We start from the raw sequence: 16,883 nt of genomic DNA, 5'->3' as shown, positions 1-16,883 counted from the left end.
TACATTTGTGAAATTTGAAATAATAAGCTGTTTTATCTGTTGCAAAGGCCAGAAACAAGATGTGTACCTGTCTGTCATGACCGGTGAGGGTGTCCAACATTGCTGTCTTTTGCCACCCATCCATCGCCATTTCAGGAGATCAGTGGCAATGAAATAAACACACTCATCATTTTCAGCTGAACCAACACAATTTAGAGCTCCTGATCTTTCTGGCCCTTTGTTTTCAGAAAATCCCTGCTTGCCCCCTGATCCATATGGGGCATGAAAAGATCTATTCCGTTTTGAGTGAAAATATGGAAGATCTACCATCCTTGGTGATTGCAACAGATTAGTGGGAAGGTGACGAGCCACAAGAGAACGTACATAAGTTAAAGACTTTACAAGAGCACCAGAAGCAAATGTGACCTTCGTTAAACCAACAGATAAGCCTCCAGTCTGTCGAGAATTTGAAGAATCATTTGCAAACTGGGGAAACGGGAAAGCCAGAGGTGCTTTGCCAAAAGAATTGCATTCATTAATGAGGGTGGCACAAAAAATGTCGATTTGCTGAAGTATTGCTTGCTTTGGAACATATCTGTCAACATGGCTTTTGTATAAGATTGATTGGAATATGAAAGATGTTACCAAAGTGACATTTCATTTTCCTCTAATATTAAATAGTCATTGAGTAAAGTTCGCCATTCAGTTGCTAACAACAAGCAGACTCCTCACCTGATTAGATACCGTTTAAGAAGTGCCACACATCTTGCTATAACCGGAGGACTGCGAAAACATGTAAAAGGGCAGGTAAGACTTCCCTTGAGCAAACATTACCTTAAAAGATGAGTTTTTACCCTCAAATTTATAAGAGAAAAGAAATGCGTGTTCAAATAAAAGCAGTACTACTATATTATCAAAAATGTGATAGCGATATGCAAGTACTTAAGACTGAGCTGTTATGATTCTAAAGGCACCCATGGTTTAGGTGACAATATTTTCCAAGCCAATTAACATGGTCGCATCATTTCAAAGTATGATATACACGAATAGTTATTGTGCTAGTGTAATGTTCAAAGTATGATACACACACAAATTTCTTTCACACTCTTCTGTAGTGGCTCTCTAAAAAGGCCAATTTTTGACACATCACACAACTTCAGGGAGGTTGGGAGACATGACATCTGTTGCCTTTTAAAAGTGTTAATGCAACTCTGGAAAGCTGGTACAGCAGAAAATGCCGCACCCACAGAGGAATCTTTGGTCCGAAACCAAACCAAACAAATGCTGAAGCAGCAACAAATAGCAGCAGTTTGCTGATCACAGAAGTGTGTAAAACGGGACATTATCAATGAAAGACAAGGGCACCAGAAACTAGCACTGATACACAGCAAAGGTGAGCTATTCTACGGAGGTTTTACATGTGAATTAGGTGGCAAAGCAACAAAACATAGCAGCAGCAGCTATGGAAGCAAAGTGCAGAGTGCTCAGCATTCCATGGTCCAATAAAGTAATGATAGCATGTTAAATTGATGGCATTTGGAAGAAAACAACACAAATGAGCTAAATACAAGTTGGCACACAAAACAGCATGAAGGAGACATAAGGTGAAAGGATGCTCCATATACTGAAGTGAATCACCAAAATGGCCAACTCCCTTTATGTAGGCCCAAAAATCAAAGGACCAACACCCTACAAGGAAGTCCAAAAGGCCCATCACAGCCACAAAAACAAGGAATGAAATAAATAATTAATGACTGAATGACAGAGCTCCTAACATAACCCACTAGCTTAGTAATAGGCCACAGACGATGGGCGCTTCAACCTGGATTTTTGGCTAAAGTTGGTCTGACTGCATTTTGCAATTGCATGGTATCCAGTGAAGCATTTGCCTTTAAGTATGATAAAATTAACAGCTCACATATTTAACAAAGTGCACCCAACGGGGGTTCCATCTACCCGCTTCCCTCAATGGGCGTTCTTTATTTATCTATATAGGTCCTATCACATTTATGTGTGACATTTAAAATCAGCTTCCTTAATTAAGCCTTTTAGGGAACGGGGTTTGTTTGCGTAATTTACAGCACAGACACGAATACAGAGCAAGCAATCTATTGACAAACAAGTTCAAACAAGTTCCTTAACTTATCTTCAAGTTAATCTTTGTCTCCTGCCTATACATGAGAAATTAAATATCCCTTCTGTCCAACAGAAGTATCCCTTCTGCCCTACAGAAGTAACTGGTCCAAATCACATGGCACCACAATTTCTATCCTTTATCTAGAATAGGATCTGGCACATAGGGTCCCTCTCAAAATTGGAAGGAGTAGAAGTAGAAGCCCCCCATGGAGCCGAAGAACAAGAAGTCCCCCTCTAAGGGCGAAGTAAGAAAATCCCCCTCTGAATCCCAATCTAAGAGAGAAAGGGAATCCAACCACTCGTGGCTCACGGACTGCGAAGCATCTGATGACAAAGGAAGTGCCACCGGTTGTGCCGAAGAAGGTATCTGGGGCTCGGAAAAAGAAGCCGCAAAGCACCCAGAAGTGGCCTCTCAAGCGTGAGTGGAAGAGGATGGGGAAGAAGGAGGCTTAGGATGAGCCAAGGGTGGGGAACAATGGCGAGCTCTCAGAAGAGTGGACTATGGAGGAGATGTGGGCCATGAAAGCCATTGTACCCAGACGTGGGTAGGGGAAACCTGCGTGTAGTGGGGTGGTCTCTAAGAGGGCTTATCGCCTCGTGAGATCTTAGAGCCTCCATGTGCTCGAAAGGACTTAGTGCATGTCAGTTCTGGCTTATTGCCTTGAGCATAATACTTTGATAGAGCTGATGCAAAACGATCTCAGTGGCCCAGAAAGGACGATGACACAAGGAGTGCTAGGTGGAAGACACATATACTCCGAGGGGTGGGGAGCAAAGGTTGAAGTCAGCAAGCATCAGTGGTGTGTCTAGCTAAGCCGCCAGTAGCAAGAAGAAGCCGCCATCAGTCTTGCTAAGCCGCGAGCACCAAAGAGAAGCCGCCAACAGCAAAGAATAGCCGCCAGCAGCAGGGAGCAGTCACCAACTAACTGCGAGATGAAGGTGGCAGCAGCAACCCTGAACGCAGGCTAGAAAACAGCAAACGCAAGAGGGAGCAACCGCCAATTAGGATGTTGATGCAACGGCAGAAGAAGAGAAGTGGATGCCGAACCCACCATCGATCTTTGCCTTCACTGGAGTGGAGGATCTTTGCCACTGTTTGAGCAAATCGAGCTCTGATACCATGTCAAAAGATGGCGTGCCAGCGAGACAGTAGGGTTTGCGGGGAGGAACACAGAGTGAACTCAGCAAAAAAGGAGAAGAGAAGAAAGGAGAGAAGAAACTCTTATGAATGTAATGATGAAGTTCTGAATCATGGAGTAAATGTGATACAAGGGAACAAGGGTGCCATGGCACAAGGAAGAGGATGAAGACAGTCACGAACCACGAACCGCAATGTCCTCCTGAAGGGGTATGAGGGTAGTGGAGAGGCTCGAGAGAAGAGGTAACGGACTGAATGAATCACTCGTGAAGAATGAGTGAGAAAGGTAGCCTATAAATAGGCAAGAGACTGTCTAGGGGGGCGCCCAAAGGGAGGGCGTCGGTTGTCTAGGGTGGTGCCCTACTATGGGCGCCCAACCCCTTTTTAGGGTTGTCCACTGTGAAACCCTAAACATAAAACGCAAAACACAAATCACCAAACTACGGGTGAAGGGTTTCTCAACACCACAAAGCTCTGGGACTTCAGGCACTTCACATGGCAATAAGAAACATGGGGGCACACAAGCCAAGAAGGACAAGTACCACTATTGCAAGAACTGATTCATACAAGGCAATCTGATTGTAAGACTTCTTCAAGGTTGATATTTGCCCTCTAGGGCATATAGTACAATAAAGTTCCCTTGAAGCCGACTATTGAGCCAAGAACCAATTTTTCTTTCAGCTTTGGATGATGCCATGGCCAAATAAAATCCCCTCCGAACAAATCTATTCTATATATTATTGAAAGCTTTGCCTTGGGTATTCCGAACCAACCAAAAGGCTTCAAAGACTATTTGGCACAAGGAGGAGAAGTTCGGTATTCAAAAAATAAATAGGGCTTTTTCTTGAAGGGCAAATAGGAGTTATACTCTCTCTCTCTCTCTCTCTCTCTCTCTCTCCCTTTTTTTCGTAAAAGGTAATTGTATTAATTACGAAAAAAATACAAGATTACTTGATTACAAGATACATGACGACAATCCAAGCCATCATGTGAAGAGGTTCTAAGAACTACAAGTTACAATTTCATGGCAAGGATGCGGAGGAAATTGCCATATGCCAGGGACGGAAGTCCTCCGTAGAGAGCAAATCAGAACGATGGAGAAGAGCTAACTGCCAATACAAGAGGCCCTTCAGCCTCACAATATGCCGCTGAACATTAGAGGCAGAGTCAAACAGAAAAGCATTCCGAATAGTCCAGTTATGCCAACAGCCCCAGTATCGAAGAAAGTGATACATGAGCTTCATATGTGGCTGTGCGGGAGTAGGGTATTTGGGCTGGCCAAAAACCCAATCAAAGGGGCGCAGGGTGATACCAACCACCCCTCGCCAAACAGCTGACAAAAATAACCAGACTTTCTTAGCGACGGGGCAAGAAATAAATCGGTGGCGGGCGGATTCCATAGTAGTGGTGCAAAAGAAACAGGTGCCATTGGTGATTCGTCGCTTGGAAAGAGCCGAAGCAAGCGGAAGACCCCCAATCATCACTCGCCAAAGAAAGACTTTATATTTAAAGGGTGTCTTGTTCAACCAGCCCTCCATCACAGTTGCCCTCCACCATGACCGGGATTTACGCAATCCCCATAAAGTATTTGCTTTAGTAACTAGCCATTGATGATCTTTAATTAGAAGATGATACACTTGGTTAGCAGAAGCTTTGCTCAAATTCAGCCGGCCTTGTAGGTCCCAATCCTGCCAGGGATGATCCGAAGCAAGAGCAGGAAAGGGTTGTCTGCTCTGGAGCACCGTCAAAAGCTGTTCCCATAAAGGCCTATATCCACGAGGGATCCTGAAAAGCCGCCTAGCTGTACGAAACGATATAAGCACATTGCGACTGGCAAGGGTGGCATCCGCAACCGAAGACAAGCCCAAACGTGCCATCCGGTTGAATTGTGGTCTAAGCTCATGTTTACCTTCCCACGAAAGTAAACGCGAGACGGCCAGTAATTCCAATTGAAAAGAGTTAGTAGCCAAGCGATCCTCCGTGGGATGCCACTGAGCCTTTTGAAGGACGTGTTTCCAGGAACATACCAAATGAGTAAGCAGCGATGAAGAAGAACTGGAAAACCGCGAATCAGCATTAAGAACATGCCACCAAGAACTCCGGATTTGGGTATTGCCATGCAGAAGCCCATGGCCCTCAAGGAAATAACAGGCTATAGCGACCCACGGATGATGATCCGAGCACATGGCGCCGAAAAGAGACCAACGAAGTGCCTGCATGTGAGTTTGGGCATCTAAAATAGCTCCGCCACCCATGCGTTTGGGGGTACACGCATGCGACCACGAGATCCAGGAAATACTTGCATGCAATGAGTCCTTCTTCCATAGCATGAAGCGAATAGACTGAGTAAGAGCATTCAGAGTCGTAGTAGTCCAGGGCAACAATGGCAAGAAATAGGTGAGCATGGGCAACATAATTATCTGGGCTACTTTGAGGCGAACATGGAAGGGCCAGGCCTGAGACTTCCAATACATTAACTTAGCCACCATTTTCTGAGAAATCCACTGCAGAAGCTGCTTTGGAGGAACATCAACACCCAAAGGGTAGCCAAGATGCCGGACAATGGAGCCGCGAGGAACAACCAAACCCTGCCAGTCCAAGGACTGCAAATCCGACTCCGTGCAGCTTAGAATGGCTGATTTGAGCGCATTGATACGAAGGCCTGACGCCTGACCAAAGAGACCCCAAACATCCAATGCTTTTCGAAGGTTATCCTTGTCCGCACACAAAATCATAAAGGTATCATCCGCCAGGGATTGGCTAATGAACTGCTGTCCTGTAGGAAGCGACAATCCGGCCAACTGAGAAGAGGTGGCCATATGTGATAACATGGAAAGAACTAGATGTGTCGCAAGGGCAAAGAATAAAGGGCTCAAAGGGCACCCCTGTCTGACAAAACGGGCAAGGACAAATGGCTCAGTAACACCTCCGTTCAGCATGACTCGCGAAGACGCCGCAGGACTAATGGTGTGGATCAGACGAGACATTCGAGCACCAAAGCCTATAGCAAACATAAGTTCAGCAACGAAAGACCAATCCAGATAGTCAAAAGCCTTTTCCAGGTCCAGTTGAATCAGTACTAACTCCTGATTAGAATGCCTAGCATAATCAATGGCCAATTGGGCATTCAAAACATTGTGTAGAATATTTCGGCCCTTAATGAAACCATACTGGAGAGGGTGCACAAGGGCACAGAGATGCTTATGGAGCCGATTCGCCATTACTTTGGAAAAGATTTTGTACATAGAACCCATCAAAGAAATTGGGCGCCACTGTGTCAACTTAGATGGCGAAGGCACTTTTGGAAGCAGTTTAATAATTCCTTGTTTCCATGAGGGAGGCATGATCCCCGTTTCCCACACCTGCTGAAACAAAGCCTGTAATGGTTTCGCCAGTTGGGTAGCGAAAGCTTCAAAGAACTCATTGGTAAGACCATCCCAACCCGGACTTTTATCTTTGGGCAAGTGTAACAAGACGTCCATAACCTCTGCCTCACCAATATCTGACTCCATAGAAGCTTGCATGTCCTGCGGAAGCTGATTGCGGACCAAGTCATAAAAAACCGAACGGGCCTGAGTAGTTTGGGCTGAAGGTGGAGAAGCGGAACCGAGAAGGTCACGGAAATAATTCCTACACATATGCACAATAGTCTGTGGATCCAGGATAAGGTGGCCTTCTGTATCCTCGAGTTTGGTCATATTCTCTCGAGCAGGAGAGGCATGGAGAGCTCGAAAGAACTTATGGGTCTGACATGCACTATCTTGCAAAGTCTCTGTCAGATGTTGCAATTTGGCCTGCTGATACGATTTTAACTGAAAGTCTTTAATAAGATCGGCCACCCGCATGGCCAGTGCAAGCAGAAATGCATCATCCGGAGTGTCCACCAGCAGGGAGCGAACCAAAACCAGCAGGTCCTCCGCGGCCTGTCGACGGCGCCGACAAAGAGAGGCATGATAGATCCCATACTGCCAAGCAACCCGCTGCACATTAGAGAGCAATCTTTCAAATGCCGCAGTGCCCTGAGAGGAAAAGTCCAAGAAGAATCTGTCAAGCAATTGCTGCATATAGTCCTGAAAAATTGCATGCTTCAAGTAGGACGAGTTGAAACGCAAAGGGAGTCTCTCCAGAAATTGCTTGAAAGGTGCAATGGGTTGTGCAAGCAACTCGAACTGCAGAGGAAAATGGTCCGACAAGGCATATTGCTGCAGCACTTTTATTTCAAGCATCTCAGGCAGAAAATCATCATTCTGCATGATATATATACGGTCCAACCGCGACCATGTTGTTGCATACTAGGCCGAATGGAAAGTAAAGCCTGTAGAAGACGGGTGTAACCAGGACTAGAGATCTTGCTTAAGAACAGCAAGAGCCAACTCATGCCACCTACGACTTTCCGGTGCATACATTACCGAGTGCTCCGATGTGGACTGGGAAGAATCAACACACATATTGAAATCCCCCATGAAGAAGCCCCGTCTGCCAAGTGACAAGGAAGTCTGCAAAGTCTGCCAAAGCTCCCGGTGAGATAACGAATCATTCGGAGCATAGAGGCCAAGTAACCATAAGATTTCCCCTTCGAGTAAAATTTCAACCACCAAAAAGCGGCCATGAACATCATTCTCTCTCTCTCTCTCTCTCTCTCTCTCTCTCTCTCTCTCTCTCTCTCTCTCTCTCTCTCTCTCTCTCTCTCGTAATTCTCTCTCTTTTTTTTTGTAAAAGGTAATTGTATTAATTACGAAAAAAAAGGTACAAGTTTACATAATTACAAGATACACAATGGGGGTTATATACTCTCTCTCTCTCTCTCTCTCTCTCTCTCTCTCTCTCTCTCTCTCTCTGTGAGATGAATTTCTTTTTTTAATTTAGACATATGAAATGAAATGATAATTTAATTGGAATCAAGCTTAAGCAAAGCCCAAGGATTGAGTGTACTACTGTCCACCACTCATCTACTTATAGCTCAAGTCTAACCAGCAATTGCACTAACAATTCATTAATCTAACTAATTATGAGATTGTGTTTACCACGCATCTCTGCAACACCTAACAAATTTCAGTAGAGACGATCAGTACACCAATCAATACAAATTAAATGGACTGAGAACCTGAATTAGTGTTGGTAATGGTGTTAATTATCAATGAACCGAGAAATTGAAAGAGTAGGGCAAAGTAAGAATCATATGTGTGGATTGCAATTGGTTTAAGAGATCGCAATTTCACATGGAGAGGGCATGGGTATAGTTAAGTAATAGGTGCACATGTTGTTTGACTAAGATGCCAAACTGTATTTCCAATAGTGGCAACGGATGATTTGGCACATTATAGTGCAATGGAGAACGATTGTAAAGATTTCAAGGGGGTGGTCTATCATGAGGACATGAAATTTATTGGTTTGCTTAACATTTGATTAAAAGTTAATCAAGTGTACAAATGTGACTTGTACATGTGAGTTGTAAGTTAATTATTTCAGTGTGAAACCCTAAACCCCGAGATATCAGTTGGTGCTAAAGGTGAATGTTGTAATAAGCTATATCTGACAAGTACTAGATGGTACCTTATGTCAAATTTTGGCCTAGATCAATTTATTGGCCACTATGTCAGTGGTGACATTAGAGACTAGGCATTAATTAATTAATGCCAATCTATGGGCTAATAACTACTCGAGGATATTTGGAAGACAAATTGATCTAGTCAATTTAATTATTGGCTGGAGGAATTCTTTTTCTAGAAGGATAACATGGGCATACTTCTTAGAGAAGAAGTCTGAAGCATTCTCATTACTTCTTGGAGAAGAAGTCTGAAGCATTCACACATTTTAAGAATTGGTTGATCTTTGAGGAGAACACATCTAGTAGGAAACTCAAGACCCTATAGTCCCCGACAAGGCAGGGGAATTAGTGTCCCATGAGCTAACTCGTTTTTGTGTAGATCATGGCATTCACCAGAAGTTTGCCAACATGAATACAACTCATAAGATGGCATATTAAAGCAAAAGCATCGCAGTATGATCGAGATGGCACGGACTATGATAGAGCATCAGTAGACATCTCAATGTCTATGGGTTGAGGCAGTGGCCACCACTGTCCACATCCTTAATCAATCTCCTACATTGATCATTGTTGGTATGACACCTTTTGAGCCTCACTTTGGTCAAACGACAAATGTTTCTTATTTGAGGGTGTTCGGATGTAATGCTTTTGTTTACATCCCAAAGAAAAAGAGAGATAAATTTCAGCTAACTTTCAAAGGAACAAGTTTTGTGGATTATAGCTCACAGTCCCAAGGATACAAGTTTTATGATCCCATGTATGATGAGGTATAGACAAGTCAAGATGTTCAATCATGGAGTTTCTAACTACAAAGAAGGGTGTTGAGCATCCTGTCCTTGGAGATCCTGATGATAGTTAGGCACTTGCTCTTGTGCCTTTGGAGCCTCTACTTATTGAGACTCCACCCTCGATGGAGAAGGAGATTGCTTCACCACCGGACTCACCCATTGAGTGAGCCCCAACGGATATTCCAAAGACTTCACAAAGCCAAAGCAATGAGGGGAATATCGGCCTCTCCTCATCGTTGGACTTGTGATACACCTCATGATTCAAGGATTGAGGGAGTCCATGAGGAGTGGCAGCCACAAGATGGCCAGCGGCGCTCTCGAAGGAACCAAACACATTCCACCAAGCTTGTTTGTACTAACTACTATTTGATGACTTGTGCCATGCAAGATAGGGAGCCCACCTCCATGAAGGAGGCTTTGCTGTCAGCATTCGAAGAAGACTATGGAGCACAAGCTAGAAGCCATTGAGCAAAATGGCACTTAGGATCTTATGCCTCAGCCTATTCATAGAAAGGTGATTGTGAAATAGGTATTTAAGACCAAGTATCATAGTGATGGTACTCTAGATAAGCACAAGACACGGCTCGTTGCAAAGGGCTTCACACAGTATCTAGGGTGGATTTCCATGACACCTTTGCACCTACAGCTCAAATAGCTACCATTGGGGCCGTTCTTACCTTAGCCAGCCATAGGAGATGGCCACTTGATGTGAAGTCCACCTTCCTTCATGGAGATTTGAAGGAGGAGATCTATGTTGAGCAACCTTGTGGGCTTTCATCATCCCAATGGACAGGTGTACAAGTTGAAGAAGGCCCTTGATGGCCTCAAACCTGCTCCACGTGCTTGGAACAAGAAGATAGACTCGTTTCTTCAAGGGAAGTTAGGATATCGACATTTCTCTTCCAATCCCCAATTGTATATCACACCTCACATGTTATTTGTGCTTTGTGAATGATCTTATCTTGATAGGTGACCATCCCTAGAAGTTCAACCACACGAAGGAGGCACTACATGAGGTGTTCAAGATGACAGATGTGGACCTCTATTTCTTTTTAGTTTATGAGATTCGGCAAACTTCGAGGGGGATTTTCATCTCCTAACAGTGGTATGTGCAAGAGGTTTTGACTACTTTTGAGATGGAGGGATGTACAGTGATTTCTACTCCTATGCATCCGAACGGAAAGGCTATGACCCATGCAGATTCATCAAAGGTGGATGCTATCCACTACGGGCAGTTGATCACGTCGTTGATCTGGCTTCTTAACACTCAAATTGATTTGTGCTTTCCTGTTGGTTTGCTTGCAGGGTTCATAAGTGAATCCAAGGTGGTTCATTTAAAGGCTACTATGAGGATTTTGCAGTTCGTGAGGGGGACCGCCAATCTTGGTATTCATTATCCAACAGGTATTGGAGATTCAGCTTTAGTTCTTACAAGCTGGACGGATTCAGACTTCTGGGTCGGAGATGTTGACCAACGGAGATCAATGACAAGATAATTTCATGTGAGAAAAGCACTTGGATGAGACTATTGATTTCGTATGCTACAAGACAGAGGACAATTTGGTAGATTTGTTTACAAAGGCACTTCCTAAGGTTGTTCTACGATAGCACTCCCAATCCGTGAGCCTTATGCCGCGTCTAGGATCTAAGAGGGGGTGTTAGAGATTAGTCATCCCCTGGATTGGCACTGTCAACAGAGGCTAGAGTTGATACAATCAACTCAGTTATGCATTTTCTTCTCAATTTTTCGGGCAATATGGCAGCCGATCATCATTATTAGCCATTATATTATGTGCAGTCGGCGGTATTTACTGCTGATCGGCAGCTTTTTCAGCTGGTTGGCCAGTTTGCTGGCCACCCTGCTTATTTTACCGGCATATTCTCAGCTATCTATAGCTGCCTGCCTGCCTGCCCATCACACTTGTCATTTCAGGAGGTGGAGAGAGATCGGCTTGAGAAGATACTTCAACAACCCGTTTGTATATCTGCCTTCTTCACTCCAACATTCATTGACTGCAAATTTCTGCGTTCTTCTATCTCTTTTCTCTTTCCCTCTTCTCTAGCGTTCGTTGTCTTTCAGCCTTGTCCATATGCTTCTGCATTCGCTGCGCTATGACACTTCTCACCTAACCAAAAAGTCTACCCCCCCCCCCCCCCCCAAAAAAAAAGAAACTTGACCTCCCCCCTTCCTCACCATGCTCCTATCATCCCTTACACCCCCTCCCCCCCAACCACCAAACGTCATCCCTAAGCCCACATGCACACCCATCTCCACTTCCCAAGATAGATACTAGAAACAAGTTTCACAACCCCATGAGTTCCTCGCAACAGTTGCAAAGTGGCCCTTCCCATTAGCAAAAAGCTTCATGTCTTCTTTGCCAGGTCAAGCCTGTTAGCAGCGATCTTTTGCATTGTCTTCTTCTATGTACATCTCTTGCTTGTGAGCCTTAGCCTAAGTCAAACAAGGACATTGGGATCTTTGTCACTATCTTTGTCCGTCATTCTTTCTCATGTGTCACTCCTATTCATTACACGAACATTAGGTGATTATTAGATTACAATGCATTTGTACTAGTTTATTCTAGCCTCCTCACACAAATCAGTCCCAGCCAAATTTAGAGGGGCATTTCAATCAGATCATTATTACTGGTCCACTGTGATGGCAGTAGAGTTTTGGACCGTGATCGAGCTTCTTCCCATCCACCATCTCTTCAAATTTCTACCCTCAATAGCACCGAGGGCCCTTGTCTTGCTAACATGGCACCCCTTGTTCAAGGGCATGTTTTATCTTCACTCTCAAGGAGGAGTTGAATATCCCAACCATGCCTTGTGCTGCAAGGTGGAGTGCATCCTTGACACCTTTGACTCATGGGATTTTGTTATTGCTCACATCCCCCTCCCCCTTTTCCCCACATTGAATCCATTGCTGATTAAGAAGCTCTTTGGGACTATCTCAACTCTCAAGCCCGATCTTTCAACTTTCTAAGCTGCCACAACTCTGTACTTGTAAATGTTTAGAGGATCCACTCTACAGCAAATGTCTCAATCCAACTTGCTTCTCTTTACCAAGTCCGAACCTTCACACATCACATGACCCTTGAGATGCAATTACATCAGCTTTTAGTGGCTGAGAGACAAACCATGAAGGATCATATTGACGAGATATGAAGAGATTCGGGATGAGCTTGCATACCTTGGTAATAAGGTCTTATCGGACAATATGACTATTGATTTTGTTATCACATCTCCCGTCCCCCAAATATGACATCTTCTATATCGGTTCTTAAATCCTTGGATATTCATATGGGCACTAGTAGCATTTGTCATGGTGGTCATGAAGTGACTTAGTACGAATTGACTACGGGCACTTCAGGGTGAGGACAGCCAAGTCCTATTTATAGGACTCAAGGCCCTCTTGTGCACATCATGTAATCACCACTCTTGGACTCCTGGCCCATAGGTTGATGCATCCGTAGATTGCGACGATATGGACTTGTAGTATGAGACATCAGTTCTCGGAATGTGGTCATGACCCATTGTTTTGCTAGCTCCCAAACTCAGGGGTAAGCCCATTTGGCTCTATGGTTGGGAAATGAGCCTGATATCCAATACCCATATGTTTGTGGGTATAGCTTGTGTCCTGTGATATATCTCGTGTGTCCAATACCCATATGTTTGTGGGTATAGCTTGTGTCCTATGATATATCTCGTGTGTAGGTTGGATTCAAGGTAGACGTTTCATTAGTATCAAAGCATCAACCTATTATTTGATGCGAGACTCGATGTCATGCACAAAACTACCACTTGCTCACGGAACCATGATGGATTCTAGGTAGAAGTTTCATTAGTATCAGAGCGTCAACCTATTATTTGAAGCAAGACTCAATGTCATGCACAAATCCACCGTTTGCTCACGGAACCATGATGGTTCATGCTTGATATGTCAACTTTTATCACGTTTAGGGTGGTATGGGACACTATTGCCAAGAAAGGTATGCATGGGGCCACGTGTTGCAAGTGATGGGTACCATAAGCTAAGTCTCTTGTACAGTAGTCATATTCGAGTTGTGTTGAGGTGATGCTCTTGTCGAGAGAGTTGGGACACCACTCAAGACAGTCTGTGCCTATAAATATGGCACTAACTTCCCTCATTTTTCATCCCACACATTCATTCCTTCTAACACTTTGTCACTCTCCTCCATATTCTTCTCTCCTTTCTCCATCCTCTCCATTGCCATTCACACCCCTCGAGGAGGACATTACAGTTCGTGGCAACCTATATCATCTAGCATCAGTCCTCCTCACCTAACATCATCATCAAGCTTCATTTGCAACAGATTCAGGCCGTTTACAGCAAGTTATACACTCTTTATTAGCCCTGCATCAGATATCTATGTTTTTGTGTTTTCTTCACTCCTAAAGGGCTGCCCAGAAATCACCTACCTGCAAGCACTTACATGGAGAGATCTTCATCTGATATTCTTGCATTTTCTTCTCCACCTAGCTGCCCAGCAGTTGCCTTGATAGCAAGCATCATCTCAGATAGATTATGGCATATCCTTCATCTTTGACAACCCCTCATGGCTGTGTTTTACTCCCTCTACAGCTAGCTATCCCTTTCTTCATCATTCGGCATTACCTTCTATACGCTACTGTCCAGAGGACAACATTTGCCCCCTCTACAATGAAGGTTTCCTCCAAATACTGCCGCCTGATCAACCAGCACACTGCAGTCAACTTCGAGCTTCAGTTCCATTATATCAGCTTGATTCATTCAGCATGATTCGGTGGTTCATCATTCGTCTTCTTCTTCTGCGTTTTGTGAGTTTCTCTTCGCTCTTAGTTTTCTGTACATTTTGTGATTCTCCCCACAAACCCTACTGTCTCTTCAATTTGCTTTCACAAGAGTCACATTTTTACATGGTTTTAGAGCCAAAGGAGCTCGTAGAGCCAAGAAGATCCTCTGCATCAAAGAAGGCAAACACAAGTTGCGAGAGTGGCAACATCTTCTAATTAATCCCCCAATATCCCCTACATCATCAGGAGTTATCCTTATCTTCTCCCTCCCACTCTCCCTTTTCTATGTTGACACTCTGGTGCTGTGGATTCTCCTAATGGACAGTCCATTGGGTGCTCCTACCGCCGCAAGAACAGTCATACCACCGAAGACTGTCAACTTCGACCTTTGCTCCCCATACCACTAAAGCACACGCATCTACCACTCGGCACCCTTTGTGCCACATCTCCCTTCTGGGCCACAAAGATCATTCTACATCAGCTATCAAAGTATTATGCTCAAGGCAATAAGACATATTCGATGCGCACTAAAATCCTTACGAGAAAAAGGGAAATCACCACGTGCCACAACCTCTTAGAGACCCCCACAATGCGCTACAGAGGTTTCCCATACCCAATTTCGGGTGCAATGGCTTCCCCAACCACCAGTTCTACAATCCACTCCAACAAGAGACAATGATTGTTGGATACAATCTTCTTGTCAGTCCACTCCTTCAAGAGAGAGTGGTTGTTCGACTCCTTCCTCTCCTTCAACTCCACAGTCTGCTCTACATAGAGACAATAACTATTGTCCACCCGTGGTCCCCCCAGGAGCTATCTATTTCCTCACCCCCCTTGTCTTGCTCCATGGATAGCAACTTCGATGCGGGTATCAAGGACATTCAGTGTGATACCACTCCCTCTTCTACTCAAGTTGGAGAGGCCACCTTTGAAGGGAGGGGCATCAAGGACATTCTATGTGATACCCCTCCCTCCACTCCCTCTTCTACTTGAGTTCGAGAGGCCACCTTTGGAAGCTACCTAGCTTATGTTCCATTGGAGACCTAGATACCTTCTTCAACACTACCGGTAGCATTTCCTCCATCTTTAGATGTTTCGAATGCCTTAATCCATGAATTTCTCGATTCCCTATCTCTCTCAAAGGGGGATTCAGCAAGGAATTTAACATGGACTCGTCTTTCTTCTTCAAAGAGGGATCCCATTCCTTCGGCTTTAGAGGGGATTCTTCCTTATCTTACAGTTCTTCACATACCTTGTCGACAACCTTGGGGTGGCTGACATCACTATGCCACATCACTCGCTTCATTCCCCAATTTCCTCATCTATTTACTCATTCTGCTTTTCCCATTGACACCCGGGATCTACACATTCTTCATAGTTTGGGGCTTTTGATGTTTCAGCTATGGCTTCATGTCTAGGCCTGCATATACCTTCTAGCATGGAGTAGCAGAGCTTGTGGCTTCCCTCCCAAGATTGAGTTTGGGGTTCTATCAGCTCATCATGTCTACTGTCTTTCACTACATGTCACCTTACAGATAGAGCACTAGGATCCCTGGATGATCTTCTTCTCTCTCGCACAATGTAACCGTGAAATGTTTCACCCCCAATAAGTTTCACCCCTGAAATATTGTGTTTCACCCTGAAACGTTTCACATTTGGGCAAGTCCCAAGCGAAATGCCAAGTGAAACAATTGAATAATACATATAAGATGGCTCTCTATATAAACAATGAGTTACAACTTACACATTTCTACCATGCAAAATCCTTTCATATCAACAAATTGTGTGTATCTTATATATAGTGTCCAAACACCTCAAGAAATAAAAAAACATATATACTTTTTGCCATTTAAAAATCATGTTTCTACTCTCACCCATTTCACTTAGGACATTTCGAGTTTTCGTGAAACATTTCACGCATTTCAGGTGCTTCCGTCTCAATGCCAACGAAACACATTTCGCAATTACCACACTCTCGCACTCCTCTTTTTTGGGTTGAGAAGGGGTGTTGAGAAACCAAGTCATTCAATACATTTTCCTACTTCATTCCTGTTTTGGTTTCCATTTACAACCCCAAAAAGGCATTATTTGGATTATCATTTGATGTTTGTGCACCACCTAAGAGAGCCATGGCACCACCCAAGGGACTTCAATGGGTGGCACTTGAGAGAGTTGGGGCACCACTCGAGGCAATCTATGCCTACAAATACGGCACTAGCTACATTCATTCCTTTTGACACTCTATCACTCACTTTCATATATTCCTTTCCTTTCTCTATCCTCTTCATTATCATTTTGACCCCACAAGAAGAACCTTACGATTCATGGCTTCTGCATCCATCTCCACCTAGAGTTTTGCAGCCTACATCATCTCGCATCACCCTCCTCACCTAGAGTCATCATCAAGCTTCGTTTGCAACTGATTCAGGTTACATCCTCTTTATCAATCCTACATTAGATACTTCCATTTTTGTGTTTTCCTCACTCCTGAAGGGCT

General features: G+C 44.2%; 1 protein-coding gene across 9 annotated transcripts in view; it reads right to left on the bottom strand.

Annotated features, from left to right (window-relative positions):
• Positions 1 to 16,883, bottom strand: part of LOC148012052 (uncharacterized) — a 116,145-nt gene that overhangs the window by 78,130 nt on the left and 21,132 nt on the right. For 8 of the 9 annotated variants that reach the window (XM_087669798.1, XM_087669799.1, XM_087669800.1 and 5 more), the window contains exons 3-4: positions 712 to 762; positions 68 to 574 (exon numbers count right to left, since the gene is read on the bottom strand). In XM_087669798.1, the coding sequence (XP_087525924.1) occupies positions 68 to 574; positions 712 to 762 (558 nt within the window). Of the gene's footprint in view, positions 1 to 67; positions 575 to 711; positions 763 to 16,883 lie in introns of those variants that run through there. The other variant, XM_087669805.1, reaches the window with a different exon arrangement.

This window comes from Lygodium microphyllum, chromosome 27 (genome assembly GCF_053477565.2).
Source record: "Lygodium microphyllum isolate KBCC chromosome 27, Lygodium_microphyllum_v1.1.10, whole genome shotgun sequence".
Taxonomy (NCBI): domain Eukaryota; kingdom Viridiplantae; phylum Streptophyta; class Polypodiopsida; order Schizaeales; family Lygodiaceae; genus Lygodium; species Lygodium microphyllum.
This window is presented reverse-complemented; position numbering and strand designations above follow the sequence as displayed.